This window comes from Nelusetta ayraudi, unplaced genomic scaffold, assembly GCF_046127955.1.
Source record: "Nelusetta ayraudi isolate G7.1 ecotype Tasmania unplaced genomic scaffold, CSIRO-AGI_Nayr_v1 ptg000005l, whole genome shotgun sequence".
NCBI classification, from domain to species: domain Eukaryota; kingdom Metazoa; phylum Chordata; class Actinopteri; order Tetraodontiformes; family Monacanthidae; genus Nelusetta; species Nelusetta ayraudi.
This window is the reverse complement of record NW_027466055.1, coordinates 7476955-7497485: the sequence shown is the minus strand read 5'-3', so window position 1 is coordinate 7497485 and position 20531 is coordinate 7476955. Positions and strand designations below refer to the sequence as shown.

The 20531-nt window shown below is 45.9% G+C and overlaps 1 protein-coding gene across 6 annotated transcripts in view; it reads left to right on the top strand.

Annotated features, from left to right (window-relative positions):
* diaph2 (diaphanous-related formin 2) overlaps positions 1 to 20531 on the top strand; it is a 330904-nt gene that overhangs the window by 105041 nt on the left and 205332 nt on the right. For 5 of the 6 annotated variants that reach the window (XM_076011710.1, XM_076011702.1, XM_076011723.1 and 2 more), the window contains 7 exons: positions 1517 to 1627; positions 3231 to 3343; positions 6745 to 6861; positions 11909 to 12027; positions 13202 to 13266; positions 14340 to 14444; positions 19563 to 19625. In XM_076011710.1, the coding sequence (XP_075867825.1) occupies positions 1517 to 1627; positions 3231 to 3343; positions 6745 to 6861; positions 11909 to 12027; positions 13202 to 13266; positions 14340 to 14444; positions 19563 to 19625 (693 nt within the window). The remainder of the gene's footprint in view (positions 1 to 1516; positions 1628 to 3230; positions 3344 to 6744; positions 6862 to 11908; positions 12028 to 13201; positions 13267 to 14339; positions 14445 to 19562; positions 19626 to 20531) is intronic. The other variant, XM_076011716.1, reaches the window with a different exon arrangement.

Sequence of the window (20531 nt, the reverse complement as noted above, 5' to 3'; positions counted from 1 at the left end):
CCTGCCACTAATGCCACGTGCTTGGATGCGGCACATCCTTTAATGCGACAAGCTTTCCTCGGGGAGTGCACGGCATCATATTTTTCAGATGCGTTCCAGAGTAAACCCCTGCCCGCCTTCCCTGCTCCACCAAGTACTTCTTGTTTTTCACTCTTGAAGCAACTTTTTGGTAAGATGAGGACAACCAACGAGGTCAAATTCTTGTCGCTTTCACCCGAGTGTGAGCTGTAACAACATATCGTCGACATAACATATTAAGAAATAGCATAGCATCGCGATGGTGACGATGATATGATCAAAACATTCTAATAGAAAAACAAAAAACAAAAACATGAACTGTCTTTGCTGCTGGTCACTTGTCACGATGGAACGGCATCCAGCTGGAATGAAACCCTGCTTTGCAGTGGTAATGAGGGCACTAAAAAGTCCTGCCACGCAGACATATTTGCTGGCAAAAACTATTTAAAGCACTTAAATGAGAGCAATAAAATTTCTGAAACCAATTTAAAATCCCGGATGGGGGTCCTTGTACCTTGCAGGGCCGGTAAATGAGTCAGTGTGTCGGTGAGTCGTGACTCAGACTTGGCTGCTGTGCGTTAAAAGCCTAAAGTAAATGCAGTCTGACTTTCCCTTTTTAAATATCTGAGGTGATGAAACAAATATGGTATTATTCCAGAGCGGACAGTGTTTTTGAACATCGCCAAAGGTTTGCAAAATATCCTTGTCTTCAAACTCCAAGGGCTCAGTATTTACGGGGCGTCCTTTAAAGCGAGAACCCACACTTGTGATGAAGTGATAAAGTGCACTCTTGAATGGAGACAAAGCAGCCAAGGATACCTCCCTGAATTAGAACTACTGCGGCGCCAATTAATAACACATACGGGCCGGCAGCGCAGGGTCAATGTTTCAGCAGGCAGAGCCGCGCGCCGGCCATGGGAATCCTTCAGCCCGCAATCGATTGTCCGTCCCAGGAAAACCGTCTTATCCATTTCCTACTCCCCTGAAACACCTTAGCGCTCATTATAATTCATCAGCAATTTCCACCCCGGCTCCCTCCCCCTTTCAAACACACACACACACACACACACACACACACACGCAGACATGCCCACGCACACTCGGAGGCAATTTCTCCTTGCCATTAAATCCATCAATAATGCACGTCTTGTCAATAGACACAGCAGACCTGCTCGTTGCAGCGTTTCGCCGCCTTCACCTGGGAAATCGGCGTCCCCTCCGAAAGCTGAGCAGCATTCACCTCACATCGCGGAGTGTTTAAATGATGGTCCCTCCCTCAAAAATAAATAAACACATAAATAAATAAAAACACTTATGTTCCAGAGAAGGACGGTCATTTTTTTTGCAGTGAACTAACAGCTTTTTCATTGATGGATTTTTTTTTTTTTTTTTTTGCCAAGGAAATGTCTTCCTTGTTTTTAATCTTTGACACTTCTCTCCATCCGTCTCCTTTTTCTCCTCCTTTCTCCTTTTGTCCTTCCGCTCGTCTCCGCCGCAGGTTGCCTGCATGCAGCTGATCAATGCGCTGGTCACCTCCCCTGACGACCTGGACTTCCGGATACACCTGCGCAACGAGTTCCTAAGATGTGGACTCAAGAAGATCCTGCCAGTGAGTCACTGAACAAATCGGACCTAATCAGCTTCCTGGTTCCAGCCCTTAACAAAGTCATGCGGCAAATGACTTTCTTGTCCTTAAATCAAGCACGCTAGAACAGCAGCGAGGGAATGAGTTGCGTTTTTCTCGTCTAAGTCACATATGTCCAGCTTTTCATCTGCCATCCACACTACAGCCGGGCAGTTTTGCATGAATCATTATCGCAGAGAGAAACTCTTATTGATTTTGTCTGGAGGCAAAAAAAAAAAAAATCGGTTTCAGGTTCCTGCCAAGACTGATGCTTTGCTCCGGCTTCCACATGTTTGGAAAGGAGTTTGTGACATAAGGTGTTGGTCTAAGAGGGCGGAACCAGCGCTTGGCTGGATTTTTATTTTGTTACATTATCCTGTAAGAGGGAGATCTATGACATCATGAAGGGCTGATTTATTTTATTTTTTTTTAGTACAAAGAGAGAAGTAGAGCAAGCAAGAGAAATCCAATTGTGGAAACCTCACGGTCGGTCTGCAGACTCGTTGGTATTAAAAAAAAAAATGTTTAAATGTCGTTGATGGGATTTTTGGCAAAACCTGAGACCTTCGAGCTTTTCAAGGATCTTTTCAAGATCAGAACCTGAAATAGTTTAGGAAAAAAAAGGCTTTGGTGGAAAAAGTTTGACTAGTTGCTGGGTGGCGGCCGGTGCTCGTCCGTCGTTAAATAGGCCGTCCTGGCATCAGTCTCAGCCGCCAGGAACACGGGTGGCGATGGCAGCCCGAACGGCGGCTCATCAGTCAAGCTCTCATTTGGAGCGAGCGGGGTGAACGTGTCACCGTGCCAGTTGTTAATAAGTCATCCCAGCTGCTCCTGTTGATTATTACTGTCATTACTTTAATTATCTTCAATTCGGCCCCCCGTTACGAAGCGGTCTCGGCGCGCACTCATTTATGAACGCCACGTTCCGCGCTTTTAATGCCGACGCTCCGACTGACACTCGTTTGTCTAATTATGAGTTATGCCCCGGGAGTCGCTGTGACTGCTGGCAGAGAGGGAGCGAACTCGGTGGAAGGGAAAAAGGCGATGAAGAAAGAATGAAGGATTTGTTGTCGTTCTTATAGTCCTTGACTTTCGCGTTTGGCCGCCCTCCTTTTTCCCCCCACCTCAACTTTTTTTTTTTTTTTTCCTTTTTTTTGTGTCACCGGGCACCTCCCTCTGTAGCCGAATCGCTCAAGACAGATGGTGCGGCCAAAAAACAGCACAAGGTGATTGATATGCGCAGAAATTAGGTTACATTTGGCCCCGTCTCTGTCGGTAAACTCCGCTGCCGGTGATTCATGGAGAAGCCGTAAAAGAGCAGCGCTCTTGCCCCCGTTGGCTGGAACAGGTGTGCAGGAATCAGTGCTAGATCACTCTGGAATAGTAAGAAGGTTCTAAAATTCCCATTTTGCACTCTAAGTGGAACAGCCAGGCCGTCGTTGAAAACCTAAAAATTGCACTGGAGTGGATCAGCGGCTAATCAGCTCCTTGCAAAGAGCAGCTGTTGGCCGCACTCTGCATCAGGAGATGGTCTTCTGCATGTCCTCGTTTCTAATTCATCCGCCTGCCGGCGTCCCTCCCTCCGCAGGAGCTCAAAGAGACGGAGGAGTTGGACATCCAGCTGAAGGTGTTCAACGAGAACAAGGAAGAGGACTCCATCGAGCTCTCTCACCGCCTGGAAGACATCCGCGCCGAGATGGAATATCCTTTTGCCATGATACGCACTTTATTAGCTCTTAGTGCTCAGAGAGATGAGCCTGGTATTATGGTAAAGTGGTACATTGTGGTTTACAGGCCGGATTCATTCGAAGAGGCTTTTAGGAGTTTGCATATTCTCGCTTCCTCTTCAGCCTTTGTTCAGTTTCTGTCTCTGCCCCTCGTGGTGTGTTGTCTGTTGTCAGTGTCGGGCTAAAATTGCACTGTGTGCGACTGAAGAGGAGGAGATGAAACAAAATAAGTCAAGGCTGGACTTCTCTCATGTCTGGGGAGTTCATTGGCAGGTCTGGAGGACAGCAGTCAGTAGAGTTTCGCCCGCTTTTCATGAAGTAATACTTTTGGTGAGCAAAGTGTTCCTGTGGTCAAGTGTCATTTCCCGCCGGATTATAATTAGAAAGAAAACTTCACCCGTTCTGTCAAACTCCGAAAAACCCCTTGAATTCCAAAAAAGTTGATTCCGTCGGAGTAATTAAACCCAGACTTGGCAACTTGCTGGAGCATCCGCGAGACGAGGCCCTTTAATAATTCACAAATCTTCTCTGAGGCGACGTTTGAATGGCTGACACTGTGACAAACCTGACGCTGACATTGTTATGCAGATGTTCATCCTCACAACCTTTTTCTTTCTTTTCTTTTTTTTTTTCCGTCGCCACCAAATCCCAGACTTCCAGTACTGGCACAATGTGCCGCTGTGAGTGACAGTTTCTGTTGACACATGCAGGTGAGACAAGAAAGGTGGCGTGTGAGAGTAGGAGTGTGTGGCGAGACAGATAGAGAGAGAGAGGGAGAGAGAGAGGGAGGGAGCGGGGAGGGGAAAAAAAGTGTACCTGGATTAATGATGTGCTTGAGCAGGTTCACAAATGAGAAGGCCCAATGTTTGTTTCCAAGGACAATGGCGTATTGATCGGCCAGCACTGAGCACAATTCAAATGCCCCGGCCACCCTTTTGTCCCCCTGCTGGCTCTGCACGCACGCACACACACACACACACACACACACACACACACACACACACACTCACACGCACGCACCTGCACACGCACACATGCACACATACATGGCTGATATCATGCAGGTAGGGAGCTCTCTTACTACCTGAGCATATGTGTCTTGTTTCTCTCAGCAGGCTCATGAATATTAACCTGAGGGGAGGCTCATCTCCTCTGTGTCCAGCGCAGAGTCCAGGTGCCAAGGAGGTGACTCCGCGCCACTGATGAATATTAATGAGCTGTGGAACAGTGATTGATTGACCCCCAGCCACTGACTGGCCCACGTCACAGTTGACTGCCGCTCATGTTTATTCATTATTTGGAGAGAGAGGGAGGAGCAAAGTAGAGTGGAGAGAGAGAGAGAGAGAGAGAGAGAGAGGCGGCGCACAGATGAGGGGTGTAATCAAACGGCTTGGCGTTCTACATTAGGTTTACGTCTGCGGCTTAGTGATAGATGAAGCTAGTTGGACACTTTCCCAGTCTGAGCCGCCGCTTGTGTCCCGTCAAAACGCCGCTGTGTCGAGGCTATAATTGAATCTCGGAGGATTGGTAATTCTCCCTGGCTTCATATTCCCCTAATACAAGGGAGGGGAAATGATACTGTGGGGGAGTCCCTAATCCCACCCACTCCTCTCTTTCCCTCCAAAAAAAAAAAAAGATATGGAATTGGGAGTTTAATTACAGACATTGTTGAAATTAATAGGAAATGTGTCAAAAAGCATTTGAAGGAAATGATCTCTTTCCAGCCGCTGAGGCAGCCAGAGATTCTTGTGCGGATGATTGTAAGAGGGAAGACCCCCCCCCCCCCCAAAAAAAAAAAAAAAAAAATCAGTCAAATGGTGTTTTTTCAGCAAGGGAAATTAGTGAAGAGTCATCTTTCATTAGCTGCTGACAAAACATGAAAAATCATATTCGGGGGGACTCATATTGCAGTGATGTAATCTTGGTATGAACCTCTGATGAGGTGAACGTTAGACCCCTCCTACCCCGCCCCCACCCACGTACCCTCTCCTCCTCCACCTCCTCCTCCTCCTTTATATTTGGGGGAGTATAGCAGGAGGTTTGTGGCATTTTACAAAAGTTGCTTTGACTTTAATTATGCATGAATCCCGAAGCTCAGTCGGCAGAAAGAAAAGAGAAAGAAAAAAATCCCTTTTCCCTGCTTTTTATTTATTTTTACTCTCTGCCTACCCTCCAAAGGGAGACGATGTACATCACGCGGTTCCACAAAAATCGATGATGTCACTTCCCCGTTTCCTGCCGACTGTACGCCGCGCTTTGTAAATATTCTGGCAAATGTCAGGATCGGCGCTGGTTTCTATGGTGGCGTTGAGGTTCCTTTCTCCGCTGGCTTAACAGGACGCCGTCTCTGAAGTCTTATTTATTTATTTTGTCTATTTTTGAGTTTGTATGCACATATCCAAGAGGCTAATCCCCGCCCCCCCAAACAAGATGAGTCCCCGTGGGGAAATCCTCCTTTCTCCAGCAAACAAATTACAGAGACTGCAAATCCATTAATTTCATGGCTTCTTTACTCCTTAGAGCTGCCCTTTTTGAACGCCTTCTTTTTATTTTTTTTATTTTTTTATTATTTCTTTTTTTTGGGGGGGAAGCAATGTAATTAGTTTTGTTTTAACCTTGCAAATCAACTATTAACACGGACGTTGAATGTTTCGTCGTGGAAAGGATGCCGTGAATGTCAGCTCTACTGTACGTTTCACAATTGCTTTTAGCCGTAAATGATTTCCTTTGTCTACAGACACCTGCTTTTTAAAGGAGAGGGATAGGCGTAGATAGTGTTTCTGTCAGGCCTCTGTTTTTGATGTCACAGCCATCAGCACATCCTCTCCACTCAGTGAAAGCGAGCATGGACACATAATCGATACCTTTTGAAAATTTAATAACATGAATTTTTCACTCTTGAGAGCACGTGCCATTTCCAGTGCGAGAGCACATCTCGGCCATGTGTTTTCTCTCCCCTCCTTCAGCGTTCAAAGCCGCAACTTTTGCCACATTATTAATTCCCCCCTCGTATTATTAGATGCTCAGAGTGACAGCAAAACCGGGGGGAGCGTTCCTTTCATTGCTGATATCCATCCTCATGTTGGCTGTTTACACTGTTTCAGCTCCCCCGAGACAACGTGGATAAGAGGAATCTTATCTCTGTGTGCTCTTGCACAATGATGCCTGTCGGGAGGGGTGGTGGTGGTGGTGGTGAGGGGGGGTGGGTTGGGGGGAGGTGTTGTGATTACTTTGCAATGAAACGGCGATTCATAGAAAGTGCAACGTATTGACAAGAATGCAACATCAGCCCTTTGTTGACAGGACTGGCGATGCCGTACTGTCATCCTCTGTCTCATTCGCAATGGCTTTTCCCCCTTAACTGTACTGTTGCACTGATATGAATGAGGTCTACCATCTCCTGTCCAACATGGTGAAGGACACGGCTTCAGAGACCTACTTCCTGTCAATCCTCCAGCATCTGTTGCTCATCAGGAACGACTATTATATCAGGTAATCTCCACTTGATTCTTTTGCACGCTGCTGCTTTGATCGACTTTTCCTCACAACATCTTTTTTCATTTTTTCCTGATGGGTACCAGCATGGAATTTAGTAGACTAAAAAGAAGGAGAGCTGTATTGATTGTTGAAAGTCATATTCAAACATTTTTTATTTAACTTGGCCTGCCTGCTGACTGTTTGACCACCTGTTAGCATCAGAGAAAAAGTCCATTTGCTCATGGGGGGAAAACATCAACAAAACAAAATACTTTCCTCCTTGAATATTCATTGAGGTTCTGCCTGGCATTTTCAGATCTTTCTTTCATGCTGCACTGGTATATACAGCCTTTTTTTTTTTAGTTAGCACTGGCCTTTGTGACATCACAAAGGCCTGATTTCCAGATTAGCTTGTTCAGTGTGACCTCCTGCAACAGATGTAACGGATAAACGTTTTCTATCAAGCCGTGGCATGACAGGCAAATCAGATCAGAAGACGCGGTGTGTCTTTGTTGGAGAATATCTCTATTTGTGAATATCTATATTCTATTCTATTCTATTCTAAATGGAAAACAGAAGTGACACGGGTGCAAAAGTTGCTGCGTCAGCGCGGTTTGTCTTATTGAGTTTCAGCAATATTGAGGAAACAGCCACCACTCGACATTTGACGTTTCCAGTCCATCAAAATATCCATTTGATGTAACCGCAGAAACAAATATGATGCACACAATATGTGTTTAACTTACTGAGTAGCTTAAAAGCTTGAATTTAAAGTAATAAGGTTCAGGCACAGTTACACCTAATGTTTAAATAACATGCATGTTTTTATTTTGTGGCAACTGACCGCTTGTAACCCATAATGAGATTGTTGAGTCCACGGCTGCGCTCACAGCTGCAACTCAACCTGACGGACTGAGTGAAAGACTTCAGACTTGGCTCCGGGTGTATAAACACAGGAAGTGACAACATGAAATGATATTACAGGAGATTTAATCCCCTCCTCTCTTTTTTTTGGAGAGTTACAAAGCAATTTTAAAGTGAGCTTTTTACTTTGCCTTTGAAGAACAAGGCGGTCGCTCTGCGGGCAGAACGGCAGCGGATCCTCTGAATAGAGTGGCACTGATGAATTCACTGCTGTGTCAGAGCTTTTTTGCAGAAATATGACTTTGAGAGAGCGGGAGGGAAAAAGGAGAAGACATTTTGAAGACGAACGGGGGATGAGAGGAGGAAGATGAATTTACCATAGACAAGTTGCTGCACCCTCGGAGTGATGAATAATGCATTGCTCATATATTCCAAGGAAGTGAGAAATAGAATTCACATTAACCAGCTAGTACAGCTGAGTCCACCTCAGCTGCACTGTCCGCGCACCTCTCTGTCTCTCTCTCTATCTGTCGGAAGGCAGTGAGGAGCCATCAGTAGCGAAGCGCTACCGGGAAAAGAAAAAAAACAAACAAACAACATTTTTAAAGATTTTTCTTTTCACTTTCTTGGCCCCCCCGCCGAGCATCCATCACAAATACAAGGACATGAAAGCACACAGGCATCTGCTCCAGAAAGTCAGTCCGGCCAAAACATTTTATTCTCCATACATCAAAATAGCGGCGCAGATGTCTCTGTCGCACCGACGGGAGACGTTTCCTTCCCTCAATATGCCGCTGCAGTCTTCTGAATTAAGAACCATCACGGCGGGGCTCCGCCGCGCCGAATGCCGCGCGACGCCTTCGCAGGAGCAGGCCGATGCCGGGCATCTTGGCAACGGCACCATCGCACCTCGACACGCCGCCTCTGCCGTTGCTCACGAGTCGGAGCGCGGAATCGCAGTCTAGCTGTCAACTTTCAATGTCTTAGCAAGTCGGAGCGACACTTTTACTTGTCGTTTCTGGCGCAGGAAACGGCGTGCGAACGCACAGAGGCTATCTTAAGTGCCGCCTTTCCAAAAAAAACAACCACAACAATGAAAAAAACAATTAAAGTTGATCTTCAGTGTGGGCCTTTCTGGCTGAGTTTCCAACTTCACCGGATGCAACTGAACGCATCGCGACGCGGCAGGCGACACAGATCGGAAGTCGCGAGGTTCAGGTGTCGGGTGTCAGGGGCCTCCGTTTGGTTCTGTTCTGTTAATTGGCGGAGACCCACCGCTGCACATAGCTGTCAGCTTCTGACACGGCGCCAGATTTGGTGTGAATAAGTGATTCAAACACCTGCGAGCTGCGAGTGACGCCTGAGAGAAAGACGTCCCAGGACTCCAGTCAAAAACCCAGGAAAACCCTCTCGCGAAAATCAAGCATACTTACAATTATAAATGTTTGATGTGAAAGATAACGACGTAGCCTAAACAATTCAAACGGCAGAAACAACAACAACAACAGTGAATTTGACCTTCGGCTCATCAAAGGCAGCGTTGCGGCCGCATGCGGCTCCTGTTGGAATTCCCTTTAACTGGCCATCTGCGTTTTTCTCAAAATGCTCCACAGACTCTGATTTACTCATCAAAGGAAAAACACACACACGCTGATTATATCGGCTCAGAAAGAAGGGATTAAGTTGTTTTCTTTTTATTTGTATGCACACTCGACACTTTCGGGGGCCCCGGTTTTTGTGACAGAATGTCACCCTCTCCCCTCGCCCCCACCCCCACAATGAGCAAACAAAGATGATGAGAACAATAATAATGATTTAAGAAGAGCAGGGAAGGTCCAGGGTGAGCAAGTTGTATCCCGTCGACTGCCGTTTTTTTCCTCCACCCCCCCCCAAAATGAAAACGGGGAAAAAAAAACAAAAAACACACACAACATTGGTTGTTGCTCTCCCCTCCAGGGCTCGGTTTATTTTTGATAATTAATCTCTCTCTGCAAGCCTAATGAATGGGAACACATCAAACCCACCCAGTAAATATAGAGCAGATCTGCTCTTTTGGAGCCCGGCGATATGGGGATTACTCTGGTTATGTGGAGCAGAGCTGGATCAAATGGCTGGGGCTGGTGCTCTGCGGCGGCGGCGGCAGCAGCAGCAGAGCAGCAGCAGCAGCAGCAGCAGAGCTATGATTGGAAGAAATTGAGGTGCCAGAGTAAAAGAAGAGGTAGGAAATGATGCAGGGGACACATGCGAGCTTCTGGAGCCCGGCCCTGCCCACTGTGGAGCGGGCCTGACAGTTCTGGGTCACTCACTAGTTATCTCCACCCTGCTCCTATCGGTGCCGTGTCGTGGCAGAGGGTGGAGGGAGCGAGAGAGAGAGAAAAAAATAGGGCGGCTTATTGAGATAATAATGTGGTGTACACGGGTGACAGTTGTAAGCCGAGTGCCACAGCGCTTAAGCCACGCGGGGCGACGCGCGAGCTCTCCGCTACTGCACGTTTGAATGGAGAGTGGGCGTATCCGCCAGCTCAGGCTTAATGTATGGCATTTCATGCTTTAAATCATGGCACCTAATTCTGATTTATTCTTATTTTTTTTCCCTTTTGGCTCGTGTTTTTCTTTTTTTTTTTTTATTTCTCCTTCCCCTCACCATCTGTGTTTATGAAGTGATGTGGCCTGTCCACCCACAAGGCAGCATCACAACACTGATGCTGCCTTTTGAATTTTTCTCTTTTTGGCCAACAGTATCGAGTCACAGGATTTCCAAAAAAAAAGATAAATAAATAAACTTCAGACGTTCCCGCCTCGTGTTATAAAACATGACACATATTTTAGATGTATGCGCTTGTTTTTTTTTTTTTTCCTTTCTTTTGTTTTTTGTTTTTTTTCTACCAAATTAACTCACCTGGCAGGAATCACTCTGCTGGCTGGCGTCGCACGTACATTAACACCTCCTCTCGCCTTCATGTTTTCATCAAACGCACATCAGGCAGGCAGCCTTTTGATTAGTTTGACAATTTTTAGTCCCAATTATTCCGATGCTAATCTCCTGTGCCTGCTTCAAAAGTTAAAAGGTACTTAACTGCAGTCGGTTTAAATTAAAAAAATAAAACCAGGAGTTTAAATAGGTGCCGCTGCTTTTCTGGAAAGATGAAGGACGCACTTGTATGAAAGTGAGGTGCCAGCCAGCCGCTCTCCTGTATTTTTGTGCTTTCAGCATTGAAGTGGGATGCATATTTCATCAAAAAGAAAGTCAATTTTTTAGTTTTTATGCAGTTTAATCTGATTATTGATCAAGATTCCTTTTAGTCATTTATTTATCCCTGATTCAGACTACGACCTTTCGTCAGTCATAGCTCGTCTCGCGTCTGCCTTTGATCCTGGCCGTGTCCGCGACCATCATTAAACACTGTTTATCCCTCAGTTTTAATACCTGCTTCGCAGTTTTCAGACTTTGCGTTGTGTCTCTGCGTGACTTTTAAATCATCACATTGTGGTGACGGCGGTGGCGGCTCGGACGATACAAAAATACACGTTGATATTTTCTCCCTCCTGCTTCTGCTGGGATCTCAGCCTAAGCCGCCATTGTATTTGCTAAATGTCACTCGCAATTAAAGTTGATAATGTTACGGGGAAAAGGTCACACTCCAACCTGTGTGGCCAAATGGGAGACTCGGGCTAATTCAGATACTCGGCTCGACAAAATACCAGGCGCTCACTCACGACCCCCTCCACCCCTCTCCCGCCCCCAAACCGTCTGACATGTTTTCCTGCTCATCGTGCCTTCACATACACACATTACACTGATTACATTTACATTTTAGTTTTTTTTTAAACTTTTTTTTAGGTTGCTCTAATTGGCAGAGATAATTGCAAATTAGACAAGAGGGCCGGCGTAGCCTCGGCTAGCTTCTGTCACCTTGAAATGGACCGGCTAATGCCGACGTGGGTTCTCTGTACCCATTAATCTGCTAATTTCATGATCGGGGTGAAGCAAGTGATCAAATTTAATAGGGCTGCTATCTCCCTCTCGCATTCTCTGTGTTTTTTCCCCACCCTCTCTCCCCCTTCACGTGGCATTTTGTGACCTCTAGATCGGATAAGGGAACAATTTGTGGTTAATTAGCCTCGCAGAGTTTGTGTCACTCATATCTCTCCCCGCGCCTTGTCTGATTGTTCCGCTTCACGTCTCCCGACCCCTCAGGCCGCAGTATTACAAGGTTCTGGAAGAATGCGTCTCGCAGGTGGTCCTGCACCGCAGCGGGATGGACCCGGACTTTGGCTACAGCAAACGGCTGGATGTGGACTTCACCCACCTGATTGGTACGTGTCAAGTCGGTCGGTAGCCGCCACCTTCTTCAAGAGGGAAGGAAGGAAGAGTGAAACGAGCAAATGATTGGAGGCTCGAGCTGCGTGCCATAGCCGAGGATTATTTGATAACCATTGTTTTGTCAGCCCCCCCCAGAGGTCGCTCCGACTTGCACCTGGTTGACATATAAGACGGGGTCATGTAATTGGAGATGAATAATGTATTAGACCCCAGAGGGAGAAAAAAAAGGGGGGTGAAAAATCAGTTGATTCAAAATAATAATGACTGTCTTTATCCACACTGTTTGTCAGGCATTTTCCTAGAATCACACAGAAAGCTTTGCAATTTGCGCTGCCTCAGTGACGGAGGATCTTTTTTTTTTTTTTTTTTTTTTTTTTAATCAAACGGAGAATAAAAATAAATAATAGCACTCCCTGCGGTGTCTCTAACTGTTCTCTGACTTGCCAACAAAGGGTCATTAAAAGTTTCCAAAGCTGTCTGCAGACGGGTGATGCAGTGTAAAATAAGTTTTGTCACTTGCGTTACATATGTCAAATTGCTTCATAGAAAAAGAAAAAAAAAAATCTTTTCAACATTGATTTTTTTTTTTTCTCCCTTTTTCAAAATATTTTACACAAAAGGTTTGTTGTCAGGCGTCACGGTTTGAACGAGCGTGTCATCTCGCTGAACTCTTTGGATTTTTATGTTTCTTACAGGGCGTCATGTCAGATCAGGGTAAGAGAATCTTTAGCGACACCTTGTCAAGTCTCCGCTGTGTAAATTACCCCCCCCCAAAAAAAAAAAACATGAAACAATGCCTACACAACACAGCAGTTATGTAACAAAAGCAGATAGTTAGTGTTGAAGACCGCTGCCCTTTTCTTGCTGCTCGTGTCGTTTTTTTTTTTCTCTCTGATCCTCAATATGCCTCACAGAATTACTTTTGCACCATTAGATGCAACTGAATTCTACGCAAGGGGCCTTTAAACGCACTGATAATTTTACAGTGTGATGCACTTACGATCTGTGACACTAAAAAAAAAGGAAAGAAAAAAAAATCACTTTGTCCTAGAGGCATAAAGAGAGGAGGATCATGTGACCCCAGTATTCCCCGTGAATGATGAAACCTGCTGCCTGCGGATATTGAAGTACTCTAGGATGGCCGAGTCACGGTGTATCCTCTTTCAGATCAGTGTGTGGACAAGGCCAAAGTGGAGGAGAGCGAGCAGAAGGCCACAGAGTTCTCCAAAAAGGTGAGACATTATTCACTCGGACATTTCCCCTTTCTGTTGGCCGCCTCAATCTGGGAAAGTTTCTTCTTTGCCCAAAGCTGCCAGACGGGCTATTGATTTTTCATGCGCTGATCAATGCCCGGCTGTGACGCTACATGATCCGTATCAGCGTTACAGCAATCGATGGCGATGTTCTGATGTATACTTGCGTGCGCACGGCGCCGGGGCCAGAGTTGCATTATGTGCAGGCACTTTTGATGCAAGCCTGCGCTTCCATCCAAGCCTTTGAGGAACGCTCGCCACATCTTAACGGCGCTGTAAACGTGAATCGCTAAACTAGATGGTCCCCCCCCCTCTTCTTTGTTTTTTTCCCGATAAACTATCATTATAAAGTGAATGTTTATTGCTCGGTGCGACGGCTATTGGACAGTAACATCAGCACTTTGAGCCTCGTCCGCCACCGGGTGTGAAATTTCCCAGGAAAGTAAATGCTGACTGGCAATACTTTGAGCCTGGCAGGGTTTTTTCATCAACTTTCATGTTGTTGTTGTAAAATAGATACAATCATGAGCAGATGCTTTTTAAACAAAGCAATGATTTGCCACCCCTCATTGCCAACCTTCTAGAAACTCTTCATACAGCTGTCTTACTTTTAATCCATTAGCTTAAAACCTCAACCGACTCAACCCTCTAAATTTAGCTCTCGTGGCGTCATTACCTCTGTATGTCAACACACTGGGGGTCCCGGCAATGTTTTCTTCTTAAGGGTCCCGTCCCACCAGCCCAACGTGCGCCCTGCTGGGCATCTGAAGTCATTGCAGTGACAGGGCTCGCTTTCCGCAAAGGTTAGATCCATCAACATACATGAAAGCCGAGGCTGGAAACAAAGACCAAAGACGAGCAGGCTTGAGGGCCACGAGCGCTATGAATAGACGGCGGCCAAAGAGCAAGGCGGCGTGTTTCCCCCCGCCTGTTGATGTGCCCCGTGGCCGTCTGTGAGGAGGCACCATGCCGCTCGCCAAGCCTCCTGTGTGTTTGCACGCGTTTGTTACGTGCGCGCAGACAAACCCGAGACCCTCTTCTTTTCCCTGCAGTTTGATGAGGAGTTCAGCGCGCGGCAGGAGGCCCAGGCCGAGTCTCAGAAGAAGGAGGAGAGAATCAAAGAGCTGGAGGAGAAGATCCAAGCCCTGGAGTCCCAGGTAAATCCATCAAGGAAAAAAAAAGAAATGCATTGAAATGACTTTGCAAAAATAGAGCTGCGGCCCCTCAGAGATCTTCCAAAATGTACGTTTTCCTGCCAAAAAAAGAAATTCCTAAAAAAAAAACCTTGCAAGGCAAACCTTTCCCAAAACAATCCACATGAGAAAGTTACAGAAGAGGTTTAAAGCCACAAGAAGAGAAAAAAAAAAGATGGAATTTTATTTTCAAGTTTGAGAATAAAGTTGAAGTTTCAAGATTAAAGTCAAAATTTTGAGAATAAAGTTGATGCAAAAAATAAAGTTTTGTGAATAAAATCGAAATTTTGCGATTAATGTCAATGTGAAGTTAGTCAAAATGTCAAGAATGAGGTGGAAAGGCTCTGCGCCGCTTAAGTCTAGTGGAGTACTTCCGGTTTTGCCAGTTTCATTGACATTATTATTATTTCGTTGACATTATTCACAGAATTTCTACTTTATTTACGTCGACTTTTTTCACGAACAACGGCGCTAATCCTCTTTCGTAGGAAGTCGATCTCATGTAACCACATATTGGGTAGAAACGTTTTACTTCACGTGATCAGGACTTGGCCTCTGTGCCCTGTCTATCAGCTGTGCCGGTGCCTTAAGTAGAACTTATCGTCCATGCAAGAGGTTCTGATTTAATAAAGGGTCAATCTTCTCAGAGACTCCCCTCCCCCTTCTCCACCATGTTCGTATGCCTTTATTGAAGCATTCCCTACGTAATTCTATTCCCTTCTCGGTCTTCCCAGTCCTTCCCCAGCACAGAAAATGACTGCTGTTTCCCCTTTTTCTGTTTCCCCTGTTAACCCAATTTTGAAACACTTAAGCGTTTCCCTCAGACTAAAGGCCAGTGTTGCTGCTCTCCAAAGGGAACTTTTGAAATAAGCCGGCTTTGGTTTCAATTAAACTTTATTTTTTCTTCCCCCCTTTGGCGCTGTGCTCCAAGAGATCACTCACTCCATCCGTCCTAGACTCTTTGCGTGTTCCTGAGTGAAGCAGTGTGACGTTTTTAAGTGCACATAGATGTCAAGATGTTGCAGATTAGCTGCCATCTATATATATATATATTTTTTTTTACTAAAGATACGTTGGAGGGGAAAAAAAAATCCAATAAGTCTCCCTCCCTCTCCTGACCTGGTTCTCCACCTTCTGATGGGAAGGAACTTGTCGGGTTGCGCCGGCGTTCCTCTCCCTCCTTCCCCTTATTTGAGCTTCACGCGCCCCGTTTCAAACTGTTTCTTCCCCGATGCACATCCTGCTCGCCCTCCCCTGGCAGGCCTTTGTCTTTTGAAGGCTGACTCACCGCGGTGCATTAACAGGGAGCGCAGAGCAGAGGAGCCCCGGAGAGTCGAGGCGTCTCTTCCTCTGTTTGTTTGAATGCTCCTTCAAAGACCAGGTGTTGAAGAGCTGCGCACATCAACAGACGATACCCTTGGCAGGAGGAACGTGTCATTTGTTTTAGCACAAGGAAGCGCCGCTGTGACCAGAAGGACTTCATCTAATTTAAAATCAATTTAGAACTTAAATTAGAAGAATTTTAGTTACATTTTTCATGCTGTAGGGCCCGTCCCTTTACAAATGTGGCTAAAATTTGAGGGAAAATAACAACCTTATTTATGACAATAATCTAGTGCTTGTTGGTTCAACGGATCATACTGAACACCGGCGAGATCGCAGCCATACTGAGCAGCGAAGAAGATAAAAATATATATTTCCAAACAGTGACAACTGACGTTGCTGCAGAAGGTGTGTCTGCTGTGCGGAGGCACTTTGCTCTTGAAAAATACGGTGTTGAGCAAACAAGTCTTCTTCTAGCCGCAGGAGGCAACACAAGTAACCCGCAGTACGAAAACACCACTATGACAATGTCAAGAAAGTGTGAAATTAGGATCTGCGTTTTCCACGCAGCTGTCATGAGTTTGTTCGCTTCATTAGAATCACAAAAACTATGTTGTGAGGTCAGGCCAGCCATGCAAAACTGTATTGATAGTAATGCAGACAGGTTTTTATACAATATTCACCCCTCATGACAGCAGTATGGGCTATTGTAAGGCAATGCACTGCAGTCATTCCTCTTTAAATAATTAGAAAATGTGGCAAACACCGAGCAATGCTATGAAATACACAGTGAAACTGATACAAATGCGAAAAATACCGTTATACAAATTTTGGTAATACAAAAAGTTTTAGTTCTTGTTTCAGTAAGTGACCCTGATGTGACAGTGGGAGGTCAAGCTTACTTTCTCCCACTGCAGAAACAGTCCTGCGCGTGGAAAGTTCCCCAACAAACAATAACGAGCGGTGACATTTTTGTCTGCTGACTGTCAACTTCACTGTGGCACAGCGACGTCCAGCAGTATAGTTTCCTGCCCGTTTTTCAACATCGTAACCCAGACGCAGTAGGGCCAGGCTGTGGACATATTTTGGCCAGGCATTCAATTGGTGACTCTGTGCTTGGCGAGCATCGTCTGCTGCCGTTGCTGTGACTTGAAGTCCGGACGGAGCTGCGTTGAGAGTCGAGATGGGTTTAAATTTTTCTCAGCTAAGTCATTATCCAACGTTCAGGCCACTTTTTGTTCAAAGTAATGTTTGTGGAGCGTTGCGCAACTGCGAGCCCAGTCTCTGTTGATCCGCTGTCCTCCAGCCTGTCCACCACCAGCCAGCTGTCTGCTTTTGGTTGCAATAATAGCCGCTCATGGTGGCACCAGGTGACAATGCTCTCTGTGAGGCCTTGGCACCAGGCCGTCAAAGCAGGCTCCAGGTATAGTCAGGGCTGCTGCAAGAAATGATTTCGACAAAAAAAAAAAATGAAGCAAAACCCACGGCGGGGGCCACACTGAAAAGTTGCCACTTTCACACAAAGAAAATTCTCGGCAGCTTGACTGTTTACACCAATAGCAGCGGACAGGAATGAAGGCTGCTTCCAAGAGCAAAGACAGCGCGGGGTATAAACACGAGCTTGACTGGTTGTTGGAGGCGCGCGGCGCTCCGACAGTAATTGTGTTTCTTCTTTGGCCGGTGCTCACAAGCCATCAATTGGCGCCTCAAGCAATGAGGGAAACAACACAGCCGTCCATTTGAGGCGCTTGAATTCTGATACTTGGCAAAGACGGGGCGGCTGAAAGACTGTGTTTTGCAACCTAATCCACGTTTGACAGGCCCTGCTGCAGAAAGCCATTAATGGGGAGCGCGTCGCATCCTTAAATCCTCGCGGCGGCGTGCATTCAGTCTGTCCATTAAAGCCGCCGTCGCCCTCACGCTGCCACTTTGCGGAATGCGGATGAAGCCGGGAGCTTCGCCCCAACCTTTCATTTCCCTGACAGCGTTTCCGTCAGGTAAAAAAAAAAAAAGAAAAGCTTGCGCGTGCCGCCGCTGCTGCCACCTCGTCACCTCACCTTGTTTGCGAAGCGATGTGCTTAATGAGTGTCTTTCCTTTTGCCGTTGTCGCAGGCGACTTGTTTGATGTGTCTGTTTGATTCCCCCACCCGCCCAATTGAGTTGAGTGCAAGCTCCGCCTGTAAACATCAAAAAAGGGGACACAAATCACAAGTGGAGATCGTTCACCTCTCAGCTCAGCAAAGCTGCTCTCACGAACGCCGACGGTATGAAAAGTGGGGAAGGTGGGAAAGAAAGGAAGGAAAAAAAACCTGAGGCTATTCGTGGAGTCGTCTGCGGCGGTGATAAATAATGTAGCGCCGCAGCCGTACAGCTAGCGCACCTTCCGCCGGCCCGTTAATAGGTTTTAACGGCCTGACGGTGTTGTAGCTGACCCCCGGTTGGCCCCCCTAGAGGAGCCGGAGGTGTCGATGAACACCGTTCCTGTCCTCCTCCTCACCGGACTGTCTTACTGTCTACCCGAGTACAGTACGGAACTTAAGTGACGATGACTGCGGAGCTCAACCTCCATCAGCAGCCGAGCCTAAACTCTCTCCGTTCACTTTGGAGTCCAGAGTCTATTCAGGTTGAGGTCAGAGGAGCAAGGCGGAAGTGATGATGGAGCTTCAGTGCGTCAGTCTCAACATGCAAACACGTCCGGTTGGTGTAGCGCTGCGCAGGTGAAGCTAATTATTGCTCAAATTCACACGTGTGTCTAAGTATTCATACATATTAGATGGCGAGCTCAAGAATCGATTAACTTTTTCACCCAAAATTCTGACGTTAAGTGTTTCTGAAAGATGCATCCGACTGGGAACCCTGCCAGCCCGACTTCTGATGGAATTCACCATTAAAACCCCTCTGAAAACGGGAAATTTCTCAAAGCCGCTCAAAGCTCCTCAAAGCCCTCAGCCTCCTTTCCAATTCTGCTCAAAACTTATTGTTTCACTAAAAGTTTCTGTTGAGTGCTGTGCACAATCTATTAAGGACTTGGTTCTTTGCACTCTGCCGGCTGCTTAAAAAGAAAAAAAAGAAAACATTATTTGTTTAGAACATCTTCATTCTTGTCTTCCTTTTTTTCTTTTTTCTGCACGGCACACGCAGGCAAATAGAGAAATCCCGAGCCAAAATGGCTACATTTTTAAAACAAAAGAGCTCAGAGTAAAATCAGTATGCATAAAATATCTGAGGCTTGTTGCGATGACATGTATTTTAACATGAAAAAAGAACGAAAAAAGAAATGGTGGAAAAAAGGGGGGGGGGTTTGAAGGTGCAGCAACTGTCAGCGCTGCACCGCCGCGCTGCGCCTTTCATGCTGCAGTCGGGGCGCTGCACTCGTGTTCTTTTGAAGGTAGATTACATCTTCTTTTAGGTGTAAAAGTACAGTACACTCTGCTTTTTGCACATCAAATAGCTCATTTATACAAAAGGAGGAGGACGCAACCGCATGCGCCGCCATTGTGCGTACATGTGTTCAGCCCCCCACCCCCTTTCTCTCGCTCACCTCTCTCTCCAGCTGTTTTCTTTTGTGTGTGTGTGTGTGTGTGAGCCCTGTATCTGTTGTTGTGTACCTATGCTCCCTCTTCCTTCTCTGTCTGTCTAACATGCCTCTTACCTGTTGCCTTGTGTCTCTCAACTGTCTTTCCATTGTGTGACTGTCTGTGTGTGTGTGTGTGTGTGTGTGTGTGTGTGTGTGTGTGTGTGTGTGTGTGCGTGGTACAGTTAACAATTGAAAAAGACAACCTCAAAGAGGCTCAGAGACTCATCAGGGAATCTGAAGCCAAGGTGGGTGTCCCCTCTGCATGCGCGGCCCCTTGAAACGATCTCACCTGCAGTGCCCTGTGCTGACCCTGACTGTGCATCCGATGAGCTGGATTGTGGCGCTTCACCTCATTTTTGGTTGGAAGGAAATTTTCTAAAAATGATTTTTGCACTGAGCATTTTGTCCTTTCTGTTGTTTTTGGCCATGTGGCTCTCGTGCCATACAGTGCATCCAGTTCCAATGCAAAAACTACACTTGGTGCGAAGTGGCCGGACAAAACCAAAATTCTGCATGTACTGTAGAGACCTCCACTGGTTTTCTCTGATTGGTGCTTTGATTTGTGGAACAACTGGTCAGTCAAATGTGAGAGGAAACTGTCACAGATGGAAAAAAAAATACCAAAACAAAAACATTGAAACCTGTGAAGTGTGTTTTTAAATACACATTTGTAAATTGTGAATTCAGTGGAATTTCCTTTTAATTTGATGATTTAATTTAAGTTCAATGTATATTTTTCTGACACAAACACTATATATATATATATATATTTGAAATACTCAATAACATATTTCCTCAGTGAGTCGAGAAATCTACTACTGAATCTTAAATCTACTTCTAAAGTCAGATTTCAACATGCCAATAAATCTGCAAGGGGTTATTCGATCATAACATCCAACAAACAGTGTTAGGGCAATGATGATAAAAGAGAAATTGAGAATGTGCTTATGCTACCCCCCAAAAAACTAAACTAAACAAATAAACTACTAAAAGAAAACAAAAATAAAACAGGACAAATCATTGTTTTTTTTTGTTGCAGAAATGCCCTTAGGAATGAAATGTGTTATTCGAATTGGAGGCAGGAATGCGCAGCCATCGGTGGTGGCGGTGGCGGCGTTTAATCTCACAATCCCTTTGAAACAGAAGTCGGC